The sequence below is a fragment of the Chaetodon auriga genome, chromosome 3 (assembly GCF_051107435.1).
Source record: "Chaetodon auriga isolate fChaAug3 chromosome 3, fChaAug3.hap1, whole genome shotgun sequence".
Taxonomy (NCBI): domain Eukaryota; kingdom Metazoa; phylum Chordata; class Actinopteri; order Chaetodontiformes; family Chaetodontidae; genus Chaetodon; species Chaetodon auriga.
In genome coordinates, this window is record NC_135076.1 from 29998373 (window position 1) to 30018150 (window position 19778).

At 48.9% G+C, this 19778-nt stretch overlaps 3 protein-coding genes across 4 annotated transcripts in view; 1 reads left to right on the forward strand and 2 right to left on the reverse strand.

The window, feature by feature from the left end:
- The window catches only part of reep6 (receptor accessory protein 6), a 151659-nt gene extending 148374 nt beyond the window's left edge, over positions 1 to 3285 (forward strand). The window contains exon 6 of the transcript XR_013077012.1: positions 3209 to 3285. The gene's annotated coding sequence lies outside the window, so the exon portion shown is untranslated. The remainder of the gene's footprint in view (positions 1 to 3208) is intronic.
- Positions 607 to 8435, reverse strand: serpinc1 (serpin peptidase inhibitor, clade C (antithrombin), member 1). The gene is made up of 9 exons (XM_076726835.1): positions 7998 to 8435; positions 7067 to 7538; positions 5799 to 6162; positions 5227 to 5442; positions 4960 to 5097; positions 2890 to 3108; positions 2162 to 2336; positions 1722 to 1786; positions 607 to 1390 (listed from the first exon to the last, which is right to left on the reverse strand). Exons 3-9 carry the CDS (start codon positions 6159 to 6161, stop codon positions 1214 to 1216), a joined length of 1353 nt encoding a protein of 450 aa, XP_076582950.1. The 5' UTR covers position 6162; positions 7067 to 7538; positions 7998 to 8435; the 3' UTR covers positions 607 to 1213.
- On the reverse strand, positions 7779 to 18191 carry stil (STIL centriolar assembly protein). 2 transcript variants are annotated; one of them, XM_076726831.1, is made up of 16 exons: positions 17810 to 18191; positions 17126 to 17233; positions 16563 to 16678; positions 16266 to 16453; positions 13768 to 14015; positions 13602 to 13685; positions 12816 to 12902; positions 12585 to 12726; positions 12335 to 12435; positions 12148 to 12256; positions 10578 to 11555; positions 10258 to 10357; positions 9919 to 10135; positions 9540 to 9624; positions 9184 to 9455; positions 7779 to 8812 (listed from the first exon to the last, which is right to left on the reverse strand). In XM_076726831.1, the coding sequence occupies exons 1-16, from the start codon at positions 17887 to 17889 to the stop codon at positions 8248 to 8250; spliced, it is 3480 nt and encodes a 1159-aa protein (XP_076582946.1). In that variant the 5' UTR covers positions 17890 to 18191; the 3' UTR covers positions 7779 to 8247. The 2 variants fall into 2 exon arrangements, with proteins under 2 accessions (XP_076582946.1, XP_076582945.1); XM_076726830.1 differs by having other exon boundaries at positions 12335 to 12438.
- Positions 18192 to 19778: the final 1587 nt, after the last annotated feature.

A 19778-nucleotide genomic window follows, 5' to 3' on the forward strand; every position in this document is an offset into this window, starting at 1 on the left:
TTTTTACGTATCGATCAGTCTGATCTGATATGACTCTTAAAGTTCAGCTTCAGATCCGAATCAACGGGACAGCGGAGGGTCAGTCAGCCAGTCACAGCTCAGAATCGACTTCTCCTCTTCGGTGTTTCTTCAGTTTCATCTTCAAACTGTGAAAACAGCCCAACCTCATCATCCTCATCCTCATCACCCTCATGTCCTCATGGTCGAGGCTCCGGTTCTTCTCCGTCTCTTCAGCTTCTGGTTTTCTATTTTTTGACTTCTTACTGTGTGACTCAAATGTTTAAATATGAATATCCAGTAACTTTGACCACGACATGCCTAATTATAAATCGAATCATTTAGATATATTCACTTCTTGAGATTACTCTTTACTGTTGATTCAAAGTATATCCTAATATATCGAAGCAGAAAATGAGTCAGAGAAAGTTTTAGTAAATTAACTTTTAATACTGTACATTTTTTAAAGAGGAGGTACTTAAAGTTCTGTAGTGGAAGAACCTGAGAGGTTTTATGTGAAGATCTTTTGTTGCATGTCTCTGTTGCTAAAAACATGTTGGTTGGTGGGGTGGGGGGGGGGGTGGGGGGGGTGAGGCCAAAGGTTGTTCAGAAAATGTGAAGAAGCTTCTTTCACCATGACCACTAGATCACTCACAGGTCGCATCTCCTTCAGAGGAAATAAAGCACTTTAAGTGTCGAGCAGCGCCGACTTGCCTCTTTCTTTAACGCTCATTACCCACAATTCACAGCGGCATCACTCACTGCAGGTGTGTCAGCAAGCAGGCAGAGAAGCAGAAACCCTTAACGAAAGTGATGGATGAGTGGTTGAAGCACAGCGTCTGTCCTGTGGACGTCTGTCCTCACGTACGAAAGCAAGTTTGACCAAACGTGTTATTTATCCGCTAAAGTTATTCTGCTCTTAACATGAAATGCAGACGCTCATGAATGACGTCTCTGTCGTAGTTTGTCGGATCAGTGGTGGATGCTAACGGTATCATGAGCATCCAGCGGCCACGTGTCTCCGTCTCCAGCAGAACTGGACTGAAGGGTTTCATGATGTAAACATGAATCTAAGTCTGCAGCTGGTTGTTTTGGCGTGAGCAGAAAATGTCTTCTGGAATCTTCTAAAGAAAGGTTTTGGTTTATTTTTTTTAGTATTTTGTTGATTTTGAGCTGATATGAAAGCACGTGTGAGGCTGCCGCCAGCAGACACTTCTCATTGGCTGCAGGGGCTCGCCACTCGAGCGGTGAACAGCAGCGCGTTGATGGTGGACTCTCTGATGAGCAGCAGGAATGGTCTGTCAGCCTGGAAAACCTCCCGGTTTAAGTTGATGGACCGCCCGATGGCCACCACGGCGGTGGCGGCTGCCGCCTCGCTGCCCTCCTCGTTCACCTGCAGAGCACAGGACAGGTGTTTTCAGGATCCTGTCTGACTCTGGATCAGCCAGGACGCTACCTTCAGGTCTGTGTTTATGGTTTACTGTTTACATTTCATAAGAAAGAAACAAATTGTGGATATTTCTCCATCGATTCCAGTATTTCTGCTCAAATCTGGACATTTAAATGTGATTTTGAGTAAAAATAATGTCAACCATCCTTCAGCAACCTGAGGAGCTGTTTAAGGTGTCCACTGTTGGTCGAAACTAAACTTTTCAACCTGGTCCGTCTACACAGGTGACCAATCAGTGAGCAGCTGCCAGTGATGTCAGCAGCATGTGACTGACCTCCAGGAAGGCTTTGTGGAAGGCGTCGGAGATGTGGAGACCGTCGCTGCCGTCCTCCAGCATCCCTGAAACACACAGATTTTAATGATCGCTGTAACACCAATGAGGTCAGCTCACGTAAAGCTGTCAGAAATCTATCAGTCGATCAGTAGATCAGCAAAAGTGATCAGAGGAACTGAAACAATAAAATCTGTCCTGAACGCATGAACCAGGATCAGACTCCAACAACAGGATCTCTCTTCAGGTTCAAGTCCAGTTAAAGAGCTTCATCATCAGAGACGTCCCACATTCTGCATCGGCTGTCTTCCAGGAGACGACACGGGACACAACCCGCGATGTCCAGCCACGCCGTCATTTTGGTGCCAAAACATCCCACGCTGACCTGAGCTCCTGATGCAAAGACATCACCTGATCGACCTTCTGGGTCCCCGCCCCCTCACCTGGAAGACTGGCCTTCTCCGCTTCGAACAGGTCGGTCAGTCCCATGGCCTGCAGCTTCTCCTTCAGACTGAAACTGTCCTCCACCCTGAAGCGAGGGACGTGGACGGAGACGGTTGTTTCCTTCATCTCATCCAACCAGCTAGTCAGTTTCTTCAGGTCCAGACTCTCCTCCACCTGAGCACACACACGCGCGCGCACACACACACACACACACACGTGCACGCACGCACGCACGCACACACACACACACACACACACACTCATTAAGTGCTGCCCTACTCTCCTGTGGTTCGGTTCAAATTTGCTGATGGTGATTGATCCTATTGATTAGCCGAAATCGGCTGATGCTCCAGCAGCTGGAGCTGCAGAAATGGTTCCATTTTCCTTTCTTACCAACGACTCCATGATCTTTGCTCCAGCACCACCTTCAGAACATTTTTACATGTCGCTCCACCTCAGTTCAGACTAAGAATCAGTAAATCAGGATTCTGGCTGACAAACTCTGCAGCCTGTGTGTGTGTGTGTGTGTGTGTGTGTGTGTGTGTGTGTGTGCTTAAACAGGACATGTGAAAACCAAACTGAAAACTGTTGTCAGCTAACCCAACAGAGAAATAATGACAACTGAAACGGACAGACGGAACGACCACAGAATATTATGGGCTGGAACAACAAAGGAAGCACCTTCAAAGGCGAGCAGGACGGAGGACATGGGGCCTGACGTGATTACCTGACTGAGTGTGTGGCCTCTGCTCGGCAGGATGATCACCATGGTGATGTCGTCTCCGCGGTACGGCATCTCCAGCAGCTGCACCTGGTCGTCGGGGAAGTGCCTGTACCTGAACTTGGTCTCCTGGTACATCATGTTGACTGAGCAGGACTGGCGGTCACTGACGTGGAAGTCTGAGACGTACACGTTGTCTTTGTCGAACTTGTTCTTCCACTGACCCTGAGAGAAGAAATGTCAACACATTCAAACCAAGAAACCCTCGTTCTGTTATTTTCTCTGCTCTGTGACTCCAACTAGTGTTAGGTTAGTGCCACGTTAGGTGGCACGGTGGCACGGTGGCAACACTGTCGCCTAACAGCAAGAAGGTCCCGGGTTCGATTCTCGCTGCGGGCACCGGGGGTATGCCTTCGGTGCCTGCTGCTTGAGGAAAAAAGGCCTTTCTGTGTGGAGTTTGCATGTTCTCCCCGTGTTCACCTGGGGTATCCTCCATCAAATATACCCCCACTAAAAACATGCAAGAAGATCACCACCTGACCAATGGTGACAAAGGAACTGGGTCCCCGGGCGCCGGTTGGATGGCAGCCCACCGCTCCTGGTCTGCCGCGGAGGAAGGACGACCAGGATGGGTTAAAGGCGGAAGTTAAATTTCACCAGTGCATGGGCGTGTGTGGGCATGATATGTATCTGTGTGACGTCCCTCTGATTCTTCTTCTTCTTCTTCTAGTGATGGGCACGGCAGTTCTTTTAGATGTACTGAATCTCTAGAATCAGTTCACTGGAAAGATTCGTTCACCGAATCACCGAATCATTCAGTGCTTGGCAGGAGGAGCCTGCGACTCCTGAACTGATATACGGCTGAACGGTTCAGGTTTCAGTTCAGTTCACAGCTTCCAGGACCGGGAGACGAGAGTGTTGTGACTGTGTAGCTTTGACAAACACATTTGTAAACATAAAACTCGTTTATAAATCATGATGTTTTACTTGTCCTGTCCTATGGTATGCTATTTAACTGGTCTACTCGGCAAATTGGGCTCAGTGAGTGATCCGCTCACTGAACGTATACCCCACAGTACATTCAGTGAAGGATTCACACTGAATATGCACCGTTCCCTCGCAAATTGTCGCAACGAGATGATCAGACAGTCACGCATTTTCTCAAACTGCGGGTTTTATACACTACTTGTTACATGCTGTGTCCTACTGTATGTGAGTTGTTGCGGTGGCAAATTTAGCAGAGTTTAAAAAAAAGTTAGTTTTCTCCGAGGTACACTTGAACACAGCGACACAACACTAGCGCGCGGTCCCTCCCTCCCTGCCTGCAGCGGCTCGCCGGCTGCCCGCCCGGCGCTGCTGACAGTTCAACTGAACTGACTGAGAAACGAACGAATCACTTGAGGAAGTGATTCGGTTCAGTACATTCACTTAAAAGATTCGTTCTTTTGAACGAATCGTTCGCGAACGACACTACACTACAGCCAACAGCGGCACCCAGGGACCCAGTTCCTTTTGTCACCATTGGTCAGGTGGTGATCTTCTTGCATGTTTTTTGTGGGGGTTTTTTATGGAGGATACCCCAGGTGAACACGGGGAGAACATGCAAACTCCACAAAGAAAGGCCCCTTAAAGGGCAGCAGGCACCGAAAGCATGGTGGACGACACGCCCCCCAGTGCCAAGACCTGCTGTGGCAGAGTACAGCCTCAGAGAGCTGCTTGCTTGGCTCTGCTGTCTTTGCCCTGTTATCATATGATGCTAACGTTCCTGATTCAAGTCGTGATTATCAAAAGTTTAAAAAGATTTCAATGAGAACAAAAGACCAACGAGCAGAACGTCTCAGCACCACAGACACTGCAGGGTTTTGTCTGCCACACCGACTGAACCAGACCGGAACACGATCAGTCCGGCTTCGGTTGTCTATCCGATCAACAGATCCACGGCGTTGCGCCTGCACCAAAACTCTGCCGCCGTTACACAGATACTCGGATCCTTAAAGGGATCTCTGAGACACAAACACCGGCCTCCATCACTGCAGCTGTGACAATAGGAGCAGTTTGAGGTACCACTGCAGGTACCTTGAAGTAGATGGTGTTGACGAGGACCAGGATCGTGGTGGAATCCAGGGCCCCCTCCGGCAGCGTGTCCTGGATCAGGTTCTCAGTCTTGTTGGAGATCCAGCTGTTGATGGTGAGCCGGGCCTTCTCCGGGTTCTCCTGCAGCACAGAACCCAGGTTCTTAGTGTTAGTCTGGTCAGATATCTGAGGCTGACGGTCTGATCAGGTCACTGATCGTTATTCTTTAAAAATGAAGCCTGAGCCGTTCTCGTGGTGAACTGGACTCACCTTGAAGTTGAGTGGCAGCAGTTTGGCTCCGTAGACCATGTCACTGATGTTCTGGTACGTCTCGTTGAACATCAGAGACTTGTCTCCAAACAGTCGGTTAGCAGAGATCAGCGCCGTGGTCTCGTCCTTCTTCCTGTACAGACGACAGTTGAGTTTGGCGAAGAAGAAGTGGACCTGATCCGACGTCTTCTCTTTGATGGTGTCGAATTCAAACACCTGCAGACAGAAAAACATGGAAACGTGGGTTTGATCTCCATCACTGACTGAAAACAGTCTGCAGGAGGAACCTGGACGAAGTCAGAGAGTCTGTGAGCAGCAGTGCGCCTGCCGTGTTCAGGTACTTTAAGGGGTAAAAGTACTAACAACACACTGTTACTCTGATACAAGTAAAAGTCCTGCATTCAAAACTTCACTGAAGTAAAAGTATTATCCTAGTGCTTAGAGTGAAAATGTAGTGGAGTAAAAAGTACAAATACTATTGTAGTAGAAGTACTGGACAGGTCTCACTGGAAGACTTCAGGAGAAATTCCAGGTACTTGTACTCGAGTAAATGTACTTTGCTGCAGTCTGACCTTCATGATCTGCTGCAGCGTCTGGTTGCAGGCTCCCAGCTTGGTCATCGCGAACGCGGTGGAGACGCTGATGGGGGACATGAAGATGTTGGACTCGGGGGTCTTACTGAGGGCCAGTTGTTTGTACAGCGCCAGCGCAAAGCGGCCGTTGGCCTTCGACAGCTCCCACACTCGTGGGTTGGTGGACTCAGGGACGGGCTCTGGCTCGGCGGTCGGGCCCTCTGGGGCCTCGGGGTCGGGACTGCGGTAGATGCAGCGCGGCTCCAGGGGAAGGTCTCTGGGCTTGGCGCTGCAGATGTCCGGACGAACGGAGGAGACGAGTGGCAGGACCGCCATAACCAAGAGCCAATCAGCAGCCCTCATTCTGAACGGAGAGACAATCAGAGGTGAATTTTATTTTAGTTTCCCTCCTCGGAGTTGCAGAACGTGTCCTGGTTCATTGTCTGTATTGATCTGATCTGCAGTTTCATCTGTGCTGTCGTGAAAACTCGTTTATGTGACGTCATCAGAAGGCAAACGATGACTCGCAGAGCAAACAGTGAGACGCCACGTCCATGAAGTATTTCTACTTTGAATCGGGTTTTCTCTGGTTTGTCTGTTTGTCCTCCAGCTGTTTCTATCAGCTCCGTTCTGTCAGGAACAAGTGACCAACGACCCAGGATTAATCAATAAATCTGATTATTGTCCACAAGATTCAGAGAGAAGTTTCTGTTTTCAACATCTGAACTGGAAACGCAATAAACAAGTTTAATCACCAGCAACCTCCAACACACACACACACACACACACACACACACACACACACAGACAGACAGACAGATGCGCACGCACACACACACGCACGCACACACACACACACACACTTTGAGCTACATTTACTTGTAAATCTTTGATTTCCTCGGAGTCAATCTGTCGTTTTGTTTGTAACTGAACTTCAGTCTGAATTGAGGAACAAACAAATGTTAAACTCAGCTGCAGATTTCACACGTCGACACTTCTGAACGTTAAGAATGATTAAAAATAAACCAATGAACCATCAGAGCAATGTCATTAAATCCAAATGAAACCAAAAGCTGTTTTTAATCAGTCGTCGCATTTTAGTTTCAAAACTTTGGACTTTTCAAACTCAGACTTCAAACCTGTGTGTTGCTGTGACTGAGAACGAATGAAGATGAACATGATGATGAAGATGAGGAAATAAACTGATCTCTGCGTGACGATGACGGTGAACCTGACACAAGACACAACATTAATTACTTAAATCTTACCTGAACAGGTGGAGAGTCGAGTGTATTCTGATGTGTGTCGCTGGAGCTGAACTCAGGTCAGTGTCCTGCAGAGCACTGAAACATCACATCAACCTTTGAGACATTGATCGTCTGTCAGTCAACAGCTCGGAGCTCCAGGAAACATCTGCACACAGACCAGCTGCTGCTGCTGCTGTGACGAATCGCCGTCAGGCCGATCGCTGATCAGTAACTGTGACAGCTGCAGTACGGACGTGTGACCAGCAGGGGGCAGAAGACCAGGAGGAACTGTCTGTCTGCACACAGCCGTCCTCTGAGCTGGAGTCCTTCTGTTAGCTCGTCTATGATGACCGTCGCTCACTCGGGTGGCACATCGCTCATCCTCTGAGGACCATGAACTCTCAACGCACTCCAGTTCTGGTGGACATAGTTTAGGAGGTGGACCGGAAGACACCATCATCATCATCATCATCATCAGAGACAGACAGCAGACCTAAAACAGACAGAAGACAGTGAGAAGAGTTCTACCACAGGTCTTCATCAGCTCACTTCAGTCTGAGACGAGTCTTCATCCTCGATCAGCAGCTGAAACACGACACTGCAGACCATCACAGCCTGAACACAAGCTGTGCCCACTGCTCCCCACCGGGAAGCACTGCAGCAGCAGAGACTTCAGTCAGTACTGATGGAAAGATGAACGCAGCATCAGCCTGGACGCTGCACGGAGGACACACTTGACTTTCCAACAGGACAACTCTCACACACTGACAGTTTGGATTAAAATGTGTTCAGGCCCAAGTATTAAAAGTATTCTGAATTTTATTTGTAGGATCATAAATATTAAACAAACTGCAAAAACCAATTCACATAAAAACAGGAAGTGATGAGAAAATCACAAAAGACACATTTCATGAACACAAACATCTGATAAAAGGAGAGAAAGCAGACTAACTGAAGGTGGCAGAATGTAGTAAAACCAGTCTGATGATGAAAAGCAGGACCTGAATCAGACCAGCAGTATGTCCACACTGAGCTCCTGAGACAAACCGAGCTCCAGCTGACAGCCTGTCGTCCTGATGGAGGATGGAAGATATCCAGTGAAACAGTCTCTCCGTACAGACACACCAGACTCCATTTAAAAAAGAGCACGTTTTAAAAGCTTCCAGCAGACGTCAGTCTGATCAGTGGCTGTTCTCCTGCTGTCAGAAGAGTTTGGGCAGCTGTCTCAGGCGGCTCAGGTCCAGGATGTTTCCCACTGATCCCTCTGTCTGACGGTTGCTCACCCTGGCCAAAGATGGCCGCCTGCTGGCACAGTTCTCCTTGTCGGCCGTGTTCGGTTTGGCGCCGCCAGCTAAAAGCTGCATTTTTGGCCGTAGGTCCCGGATCAGCTGACTCTGTGGGAGGAGCTTCACATTCTGAGCTTCATTCAGCGGCTGGCAAGACAAAGCCTCCCGAACGTCGACCTCCTGCTCCGCCTCCTCCTCGTCCTCCTCCTCGATCAGGCCATACCTCCTCATGTATTTCCTGGTGGCCAGAGACATGTTGCTCGGTGACAGCATGGAGTCTCTGGAGGAGGTGTGGTCTTGAAGGGGGGCATGGCCTCCCAAAGACAGTCTGCTGAGCTGAGAGTCACTCAGGTAGCGCAGGGCGATGGCATTGGCCTCCAAACTCAGATCCACGCTGCTTCCAGGGAAAAGAGCGCTGACCGTCGGCTCAGAGACGCTCAGTCTGGACAGAACTGCTGCTGGATTGATGCTCGCCAGAGTGCTGTCAACAGACGGACAGAGACAGACACACACAGTGAGAACACGTCTGACTCGTCATAAAATCATCACACATCATCTGATCAGTCAGCACACACCAGATCAGAGTCTATGACAGTTTGTTGTTGCACTGCGTCTCTGTGTATTTTGGTGTTTCGTGGTGTCTCTTGCTGACGTCCGGTCTCTCCTTTTCAAATTTCAAACGTCTTCTTCACCGTTTATTTCTCTGGAACAACGCACTCTGACCACTGAGCTAAAGCTGAACCAAACCTTCATGTGCAGGATGACATAAATAATGGATCAGTAAACCCTGATGTCAACCTGATCGGCTGCAGACAGCTTCAACCCTCAGGTGTGACCAGGTGAGCTCAGTACCTGCTGCTCTCCACGGTTTGGTGGATTCTTCTGTCGGACTCTGTCAGATCTTCTTCGGTCACATCAGCTCCAAGCAGCTGCAGCTGCTGCAAGGTGGCGCTGACCACCGGGTCTCCACACCTCTGCGGCTTCCTCCTGGACAATGAGGATGACTGGGATGACTGGGATGACTGGGAGCGGTCTGAAACCACAGATAGGCTGCTCCTCCTGGACTCCTCCTCTTCCACTTCCTGTCTGCTGTCTGACTCCTGAAGACGGCTGGTCAGCTGATTCTGAGGACACAGATGTATCTTTACATGACATCAACGGTTCCATTGGATCATGTGACCATCGAGACTCCCTCCATGTTGTGTTACCATGAGGTCGTGAATGAAGCTCTGCTGGTCGTCTGCAGGTCTGTACATGCTGGCACTCTCTCCAAGAACTGGACTCTGCAGACCGCTGCAACAAGACAGGCTCCAAGTCACAGTCTGAAGTCTTTAACAGCAAGTCACAAATTAACAAGTTTAAAGTCTTTAACAAGTCAAGAGTCTTTTACAACAAGTCACTTTTTTTTTTTGTTACAAGTGATGAGTCTTTAACACGTACCACACTTTTAAACAACAAGTCTCAAGTGTTCAACAAGTCACACGTCTCTAATTGGGTAGTTAAATGATAATAATCATAATCATAATAATAATACTAATGTGGAAACAAAAACAAAAACCTGTCTCTCCATCGGCAGATGAGTCTCACCTGTGCTGATCGCAGGGGGAGACAGCAGCCTCCTGACCCGTGAAGTCACCGTCCTCAGCTCCGCCCAGAGGCCTGCTGACGGACAGGTCGGCATGTGAGGGGGGTCTGCGGGGGGAGGGGGAGGATGAGGGGGGAGGTGTGGGTGAGGAAGGGGGAGGAGCCTGCACCTCATGTTGAACGATGGGCTGGACAGGATCCCCCCAGAACAGACTGGCACCTGAAAACCAGGAAGTGAGGTATGAAAACACTGAGATGTGTGATGCTGACTTGCATCTGTTTACACCTGTCCTGACAGTACAGTCTGTCCACCACATGAAACACCTGTCCTGACAGTCTCACCTGTCCCCACAGCGATGCTGGCGGTGCTCTTCGGTGTCTCAGTGTTGACCTGCTGACCAGAGGACTGGAGTTTCCCCTGAGCCTCCAGCAACATCTGGACCTAAAGACAGTCAGTCCATCTTCACTATGACAACATCAAAAACAAACACCTGTGCTCCACCGTGGACCAATCAGCAGCCTCCCCAGCCAACATAGAAAATTGAAATAAGCAAAGATGTTGTATAATATTTCGTGTCTGAATCAAAGAGACGCAGACGTGTTGTCATCTGACCGTGTTTTGGAAGTCAAACGGTCAATCTGTGGAGGACTCGTGATCTCACCTGAGCCTGCAGGAGGCGCAGCTGGCGGTCCTGATGGAGGAGGAGCTGGTAAGTGTCTGTCGGGAGGACTGTCCCCACCTGATCACAGCAGTGACTCACACAGGAGGGACGGGGGAACCAGGGGGGAGGCGCGGGGTCTGCTGCTACTGCTGGATGGGAGGGGTGAGGAGAGGGGGAGTCACCACACCACAGGACAGAAGGAGGGTGGCTGCAGGCACAGGGAGGAGAGGGGAGGAGGGGAGAGGAAGGAGGAGGACCAGAGAGACGAGTGGAGGGAGGAGGAGTGTGGTTGGAGAAAGGGGAGGAGGGGCTGTAGGAGGGAGGAGGAGCTGAGGGGGCAGGTGGGTGGTTGTAGAAGGGAGGTGGAGTATGGTGATGGGAGGACAGAGGAGCAGCATGAGTTGAGGAAGGAGGAACAGAGGGACTAGTTGTATGGTTGCTGGAAGGAGGAGTGTGGTAATGGGAGTGAGCAGAAGGAGGTGGAGGAGGAACAGGATGGAGACTGGAAGGAGGATGAGGAGTGTCAAGATAGGGGTGAGCAGGAGGACATGGAGAAGGAGCAGGGTGGATACTGGAGGGAGGATGAGGACTGTGATGATGGGAGGATGAAGCAGGTGGAGGAGCAGCAGCTGGGTGGAGTCCTGGGGAGGAGAAGATGGAGGTGCAGTTGGAGGTGTGGGTGGTGCAGCAGGTGCAGGGCTGCTGCACGTTGGAATTGGGGGTGCTGTGGAGGTGAGGAGGAGCAGGAGGTCTGGGAACGGAGGAGGAGGAGGAGGTGGTGGCGTTTCCAGTTGGAGGAGCAGACGTCTTGTCAGCCGCAGGAGCAGGACGTCTGGGAACGGAGGGGCTGTTTCCGGTTGGAGGAGCAGACTTCCTGTCAGCAGCAGGAGGTCTGTGGGTGGAGCCCTCCTGATTGGAGGAGAAGCTGCTGTCAATCAGCAGAGACAGTTCAGGAACTGATGGCTGAACTCTCCGAGCCTGAAACGAAAACATTCATCAAGGTGAATCCGGACAGGTGCACACAGGCACTCAGATGATCTGCTGCTATTGGCTGCCAGTGGTGACATCATGGTGACATCACAAAGCGACATGAAACTGTCGTCAAAAGTCACAGCGGCTGTGGTTCAGTTGTTATCAGGTAAATACGACAATGAATCCTGATCCTGATTTTAGGTGACAGACGGTCAGAAGAGTTTTCTGGAAAAACCTTCAGAAAAGCAGGAAGTGATGTCAGAGGTTTCTAAAGGTGAACAGGTGTTTCTCTTTCTCAAAAACAGATTTTATTTCTCGTGTTCAGACTCACTGAGGCTGGAAACTCGCTGGCAGAGAAATCGTTCCTGTCAAGCTTTGACAAAGATGGCTGCAGTACACACACACACACACACACACACACACACCTCATTTCACTTCAAGTCTCTTCTTAATAGACAATAAATCATGGAACATGTTTGTGTCTCTCCTGTCATGACAGTTGTCGTCTACTTAACAGTGATGCCACAGAAAGATTCACGAGGTTTGTTAGCCTTGTTAGCAGTTAGCATCTCGGACCGCAAACCGTCCTGCGACTGACCTGCTGAGCGGGAGGGTGGGGGCTTGGGGACGGTCGTGGAGACAGGTCTTCATCCTCGACTCCAGAGTCCTGATCACTGGCAGACAGACCGGCGGCTGCAGGAGCAGCACTGAGGACAACGAATGAACGTTAATATATTATATTATATTCATACAGTCACACTCGGTCAGAGAGTCAACAGTGGTACCTGTTGAAGGAGCTCTGAGCCTCTCTGAAGATCTCCATCTGTCTGCTGTGATCCTCTGAACCCAGTTCACACCGCAGAGTCTGACCCTCCACAGACAACACCTGCTGACAGTACGCAGGTCCACGTCAGTCCACATTCAGGAGGGACAGTTCAACCAATTCTCTTCATGATAACCAGCTCATCACTACAGAATGTGACAAGAACGGTCTGAAGCTGCTGGGACTCCTGTGGCTATCAGGTGTGGTATTACCTGGTACAGTGTGACATGCTGGGAGGCTGTCAGCAGCCGGTAGTCCGGCTGTGGTCCTGGTCCTTGACACTGGAAGAACTGAGGAGCTCTGTGGGTGGAACTGAATAGAACGAGCAGGAAACGGCCACTCTCTGAAAAAACTCTGAAACACAAGACAAACACTCTGTGACACCAATGGCAGACATCAACTCTGAAGAGTCTGAACAACCGAACCTCAAACAGGGAACTCACCTGTCCTGCAGAGCAGAGCTAAACAGGAACCTCAGACACCAGGCCCACACCTGAGGGTTGTAGACGTGTGTGACTCCACTCAGCCAGCTGTCACATGACCAGAAACACAGTTAAAGGGACACTTGATTTTCGACAACTTCTCTGTTTGTTGAAGAACGTCTACACTCACCATCTGACACTGGAAATGTGAACTGTGTGCACAGTTAGCATTACTCTTCCAGACCGCTTCGTCAACGAGGGCCAGAAACGTTGAACAAAGGGATTAATATCGAGGGACAGTCAAGAGACACTGTGTGGACATTAAACCTCATTCTAAGCCAACTAATTACCAGAGTAGTGGGCTGGATGCAACTTTCTTCATGTTGCTTTTTGTACTCTACACTGCAGCACAGGCTCAGTTAGCGTTAGCCTTCCTGTCGCCTGTGCTCCTCACTGGTATGTGTGTATGTTGCTGCTGTATGTAAACTGACAGACATGCACGGAGGGTAACAACAGAGCTGCACATGACTGGAATTCATTGGCCTGGTACAGTTGTGTGCCTTTGAGTGGGACCCAGCAGCTGGCTTACTGAGTGCACGCTGGTAAATGCAGGCACTAGCAGCACAGTGTAAGATGAGTCAAACATCTTATCTGAGCTGAAGTTTATTCATTTGTGTATTCACGCTGGTGCGTCTCTATCATGAAAATATAACAGACAGCTCTTAATCAATAAGAGAAAAATAACTATGTAACAGTTTGCTGTGCTTTGTTCTGATTGTTCTGTAATGAAACAACAGTGTGACTCACAGTCCGACCAGCGGCAGGCTGGAGGCTTTCGGGTCCGACTCCAGCAGCAGGAGGAGTTTTCTGGTCTGATCCATCGTCAGAAACCTGCAAACAGACGTGGCAGTTCAAACCAGACCAGGCTTCGTCAGGAGGATCCTGAGCGTCTTGAAGAGGAACTCGGTCTCACCCTCTCTGTCGGTTGGTGGCGAGCGGCGGCGGTCGATTGATGCTGGTCAGACTCCTCAGCAGAGCCGTGGGGATGACGGGGACGGCTCGGACCGGCTGCACGTCCACACCGACAGACGGACAGACAGACGTCCAGCTGAGGCTGTACGCTGCAGCGTCAGACTGCTGAGAGCAGACAACACGAACTCTGACCTTCATCAGCTGGGACAGATCCAGAGTCTGTCTGCTGCTCACAATCTGCTGCAGCACCTGAGACAGACAGACAAGTTCAAACCTAACCTCAGTGCTACGTCAAGAAACAGCAAGACATTTTGGACGAGCTGAGAAAATCAGCTGTTTGTGACACAAATGAGGGGTTGCCATGACAACAGAAAACAAAGCCACTGGACATACTGCCGTTACTTCAGGACAATTAGATAAATAATACTCTTAAAAGCATCAGAAACACAGGCAGGCCAAACTGACCAATCACAGCTCTTCTCGTCTCCACCTGGTGTCTCTGTATGTGCGACATGTAATTACATCTAGAGGACGAGGACGTCAGCTGCTGCGTCCTTTAGCTCGTCCCACGTCCAGGCGTTTTGTTCACAGTGATCATTCCAAACGTTCATCGGCCTCCTGCTCGACCTTCTGACACTGAGCACAACCTGGTGACAGTTACACACAGCACCCGAAAATACAGCCGCCATGTTCAGTCACCTCATGTTAATCAGTTCATCAACTAATTGTTTTGCGTATGTTTTGTATGCAAAAGTCTTAATTGACAAAGTAACTAGTGACTAAAGCTGTCAGATAAATGTAGGAGTGAAGTCCAATATGTCCCTCGAAGTGGAGTTGAGGCAGAAAGTGGCACCAAAAGAAAAGACTGCAGTAAAATACAAGTACCTCAAATTTGTACTTAAGTACAGCACTTAAATAGTTACGTTCCACCACTGGACAAAGGAAACATGTTATTCGTTCTTTCTAAAAAAAAAGGTTTAGGAGAATATTCTGAAGGCTTCATATCAAACTGAGAGCACAGCGCTGAAAACTCCAGAGACATTCAGCCAATTCAATCAATTAAATATGGCAAATATCTGCAAGCAGACAGACACAGCAATCAGCTGTCTAACTGTCCATCAGCCTGTAATGACTGAACACGAACAGCTGAGATTTAATGGAATGTAAGGTGACCACCATTTCCAACACACAGACTTTACCTGAGCAGGCCAGCCAGGTGCATCACTGACCATCAAAGTGTGTTTGGAGATTTTAGCTTTTTTCATTTTCATTTTATCTGTCTGAGACAACAACATCAGTGGCGATGCTCACCCACGGGTTTGAAAAGAAAATGACAGATGAAAAGTTCTGTTTGTGGAGTCCTGATGTGTTCAGACAGACAGTCAGCAGGGCTCGAGACTGCGAGCAAAATGGTCGCATATGAGACCTTTTTTTCAGAGTTTGCGAGTAAGAATTTCATCTGGTCGCGTTCGTGCGAGCGCATCAGTTTTATAGTTCCGTGTTAGACATTGTGGTTGAAAGTCGTCCTTTTTTTCGCTGGCTTAGTCAGCCGCCTCCACCTGCACTCTCTCCTGTTGAGACAGCGCCGTCACGTGCACATAAGCCGTCGCGTAAACGCGCAGCGCGCAGAACTTCAAGACACCAAGACTAGCGTTTCGCTATTCTCAAAAATGAAGCGGTCTATTGCTGATTTTTTCCAAAAACTAAATAAGGAGAGAGAGGAGGAGACTGGTGGTTAGGTAGAGCCAGCAAAAGGTGCCGAATCAGACGGTGGGCCGACTGTTGATGAGGAGGACAGGGAGAGACCCGCCGAGCAGCAGGTGAAAAAAAAAAAAAAAAAAGTACTGCTTTCAACCACAATGGTTGACACAGTACCCGTGGTTGCGGTACGAAGGGGGAACTACGTTGTGTGTCTGGTGTCGACAGTGTGGCCAGTCTGTTGCAGGCAACACAATTTGTTACGGGGTCGACACAATTTAAGCTGGAAACTGTGAAGTTACACAACGACAGCATAAAACACAAAACTTGTCGGGACCAATGCATCACCCGAAACACTGAGCCCCTCCCGACTTTTTTTCAGCGGAGAGTAATCGCTCAACAGAAGAGAACGAAATGGTCATTAAGTTTAACACTGCCTATAACATAGCGAAAGAGGAACTCCCGTTCACACAATTCAAATCCCAGATCGCACTGATGAAAAAAAACGGGCTGAATGTGAACCCAACCTATGCCAATGACAAGGCATGTGCCCAGTTCATAGGAAAATCATGTGCTGGTGCGACCAACTGAGAAAGTTGGTCGCACCAGTGCTACCAGTGGAAAAGTTAGTGTAGAGCCCTGGTCAGACAGACAGACAGCCAGAGAGTGTGTGAGACAGACAGACAGAGTCAGAGAGGCAGTCAGACAGACAGTGAGACAGACAGACAGTGAGACAGAGAGACAGTGAGACAGACAGACAGAGACAGTCGCTGACCTCCAAACTGCAGATGTCAAACTTACCTTGAAGCAGTGGTGTAGCTCAGCCTCTGATTGGACGACAGCATCAGACGATGTCTCAGCCTGTGTGGAGAACAAACAGGGAACCAGGACGTCTCCAGGGAGCGGAGCGGAGGGAACCCTGCCCGAGGCTCCGGCCTGGTCCCGACCCGGATCGAACCGGTCCAGAGTCACAGTGACCCCCTCCTCATCTGGACCACAGGAGCACACACACAGGACAGAGGACGGGAGTTAATACAAGTGTACGATGAAGTAATCAGGAGCCAGAAAGGATCCCTCCACGTGAAGGTGAACTCTGACCTGCGTCCACAGACACTGATCCCAGGAAGAAACAGTGGACGAGGGGCTTGTTGCTGTGACGGGCGTGACGCTGAGCCAGACGCAAAGCTTTCTCCAACAGCACCAACCGAGGCTTTCTGCAGAACACACACACACACACACACACACACACACACACACACACACACACACACACACTGTATTTGTAGCTATGCTACATAGCGACTGAAGCTACACTTTGATGAGGTGGAAACCAACACTACCTCTCATAACACCTGATGCTCTCAAACTCTCTCAAAATTAGGAAGGACAGAAATTCCACTAATGAACTTTGACAAGTCACACCTGTTCACTGAGAATCAGTCCAGGTGACAACCTCATGAAGCTGCTGAGAGAACAACAGTAGAGTGCAGAGCTGCCATCAAGGCAAACGGTGGCTACTTCATCTAACATTTCAAGTTAAGAACACCTCCCAGTGATAACCTCCCAGTGTAGACATTGACAACAGGGAGACACACTGCAGACATGATCAGATCACACGTCATGGTTTATCAGTGACCGCCATGCAGCAGGGGTGTGTGTACCTGTGAGAGCAGAGCTGGAGGCGGAGTTTCTCTCCTGCAGGGCTGCCGTCCCACAGAGCTGATCTGGATTTGGGGAAACTCAGCGGAGTGAGAGAGTTCATGGAGCTTCTGAACAGCAGCAGCAACAGAAAAGATCATGTGGTGTTAATGAAACAGTTGAGTGTTGGCAAGAACTACATGATTACTTTATTGATCAATTCATACATTATTTAATCCATAAAATTGTCAGAAATGCTAAAAATGTTCACCACACTTTTCTACGGGTCCATGATGTCAATGAATTGCTTGTTTGTCTAACCAATGCCCCAAAACCCTTCAGATATCTAACTCTCAAATTCTGGAGTAAGATAACTGATCATTTCTCTGACTCTGGATCAGCTCTACACTGTACTTTACATTTCCTCAAGTGACGCAGTACTGCAGCATTAAAGTACAACACTGTTCGTAGGTGCTGCATGTGTAGTACACTATCAATAGCATTTGCACTGAACATGGATTCATGAGACCAAGTGGTGAAGGACAGCATGGCTGTCTTGTCCTTGAAGACACCCAGGCTGTCGTGTTCTCAGAAACTGTTCTTGTGTGAAACAGATTGTGAACTCTCATCATACACACCACCCTTAAATGAGCTGTGACGCACAGCAGGTGCGTTCACCTGAAGCATGTGTGCGGACATTCACTCACCTCCCTCTCACGTTCTCTGCAGTAAAAACAGCTTCTAGAACTCCACACGGCAGCGCCTGGAGGTTCACCGGGCAGCTCATCTCCGAGGGGACCGACAGAGAGTGCTAGTGGCGGTTATCCAAACGCTGAAAACACCGCGGTGAAACCAGCTAACAGCCGCTAACGCTAGCTTGCTGCTCGACCAGCATCACCTCCGTGTGTTAGCTTCGGTAGCTGAACATACGGGACGAAGCTCGAGCTTCTCGGTTAATAACTGAACGTTTAATAAAGTAGCAAACTCTATAAACGGGTTTACTTTCGTTTATCTGAATCTACTCGTACAAATCTGATCGCAAACAATCGAAAGAGAACAAAAGTTGAACGCTGTTTAATTATGGCGCTGTTTCTACATTCCTGGCGGGGCAACTCAAGCAGCCAATAGGAAGCTTTGTCGGAGCGATTCTGACCAATGGCGTGCGGCTTCGTTCCCTGTCTTTTTCTTGTACTCCTTGTGTTGTCAGCGGCAGATTAAGTGGACTAAAGCACGACACCGCCCCCCACAGGTCGGATCAGCGGTTGACTTTTTTAAAGGACCAATCGCGGTTATATACACAGCATTCAGCTTGTGAATCGAGTTACAGAGCAACACGTTATATACAAATAATTCCACATATAACACAAAAGAAACATATTAAATAACCGATAACAAGATCGATGGAATAAATGACAAACAAACAACATAATTAAACTGAGGTTAAAGTACAGAAAGGTGTAATTACTAAGACTCAGATCCTTCATAAATCAGACGTCAGAGAAGTGAGCAATCAGCATCTCAGCCGCACGCTTCTCCGTTTGTAAAGCAAGAACTCTGCCTAAATATGTGTGTGTGAGTGTATGTGTGTGTGCGTATGTGAGTGTGTGTGTGTGTGTGTGTGTGTGTGTGTGTGTGTGTGTGTGTGTTGTATTATTCATGTTGAGCTGCTGGATCATCTTCCATCACACAAAGTAATCTCCTGAAAAGCAGCGTGTGGAGGAATTATTTATCAGCATGTTACAGGACCCTGAGTCCAGCAGACACACACTGTCCACGCTGTCCACGCCGTCTACGCCGTCCTGGGTTCAGTTCCTGTCTCCTGCTATGAGCTCTGAGCAGCTTGAGTCAGAGGAGATAGTTGTTTTCTGAAAACTATCTCACTGACATGGTTTGAAGTTCAGAGGTGAAAGTGCTCCTCTTTACTCTGAGTGCTCATGTCCAGACCTGAAAGGACAATGCATTTATGAATGTTTCGTTCTGTAGATGTTTGCTGTTTTATTGACCTGCAGCAGCTTTAAGTGATGTTCTGTCATCAAGGCAGTCAGGAGGGCGTGCAGGACAAAGAGGAAAAAGCTTCCAGTATGTTTACACTCAGAATCTCTGGCGTGAAGAAAAGACATGAGAGAAAGAAAAGAATGAACTGATGAAAAGTGTTAGAAATGAACAGACTGCAGTCCTGGTTGTCTTAACTTCCTAAAGAGAGGAAGGATGTCAGAGTAGTGACATTAGAAGCTTTTGAAATGTGTTTTAAACACAGAATATCAGACATAGTTATTTTTTGGACTTTTTGTTTCCGTTTGTGATTTTTCTCTTGATCAAAACTTTGAATTGTATGAATTGTATAAAGCAGACTTAGAGAAGCGTGTGAGCCCTGATGAACTGATGGTTCCGGAGTCCGTGGACCATCGTGTCCTTGTGGGTTCGGGTCTTTTCGTGTGGACGCGCTCTTGTTGTGTCGGGACAACGCCCACTGAGGTTTGTGCGTCTCTGTGCTCAGCCTTGGATCCTCCTCATCCACAATCTTTGATCCTTGGAATCTCAGGTCTTTGTTGTTGTGCCCCCCCCCCCCCTCGTCCCCCCCTCAGACCAGCCAATCAGCACCTGGATCCGACTTGCAACGCCTACAAATGTTGCTAACCGTCCAATCAGAGAGCTCCTCCGCGCGGACGCCATTTT

Excerpts from the sequence above, each read along its gene's own strand:
- serpinc1 (XM_076726835.1), bottom strand. The coding sequence starts at position 6,161 with ATGAGGGCTGCTGATTGGCTCTTGGTTATGGCGGTCCTGCCACTCGTC. Across the intron at positions 1,787-2,161 it reads GGAGAAGGCCAGTCTTCCAG|GGATGCTGGAGGACGGCAGC; the intron begins GTGAGGGGGCGG and ends TGTGTGTTTCAG. Across the intron at positions 1,391-1,721 it reads TCCACAAAGCCTTCCTGGAG|GTGAACGAGGAGGGCAGCGA; the intron begins GTCAGTCACATG and ends TGTGCTCTGCAG.
- stil (XM_076726830.1), bottom strand. The coding sequence starts at position 17,889 with ATGAGCTGCCCGGTGAACCTCCAGGCGCTGCCGTGTGGAGTTCTAGAA. Across the intron at positions 10,358-10,577 it reads TGCGCCTCCTGCAGGCTCAG|GTCCAGATGTTGCTGGAGGC; the intron begins GTGAGATCACGA and ends GACTGTCTTTAG. Across the intron at positions 9,456-9,539 it reads GCTTCATTCACGACCTCATG|AATCAGCTGACCAGCCGTCT; the intron begins GTAACACAACAT and ends CTGTGTCCTCAG.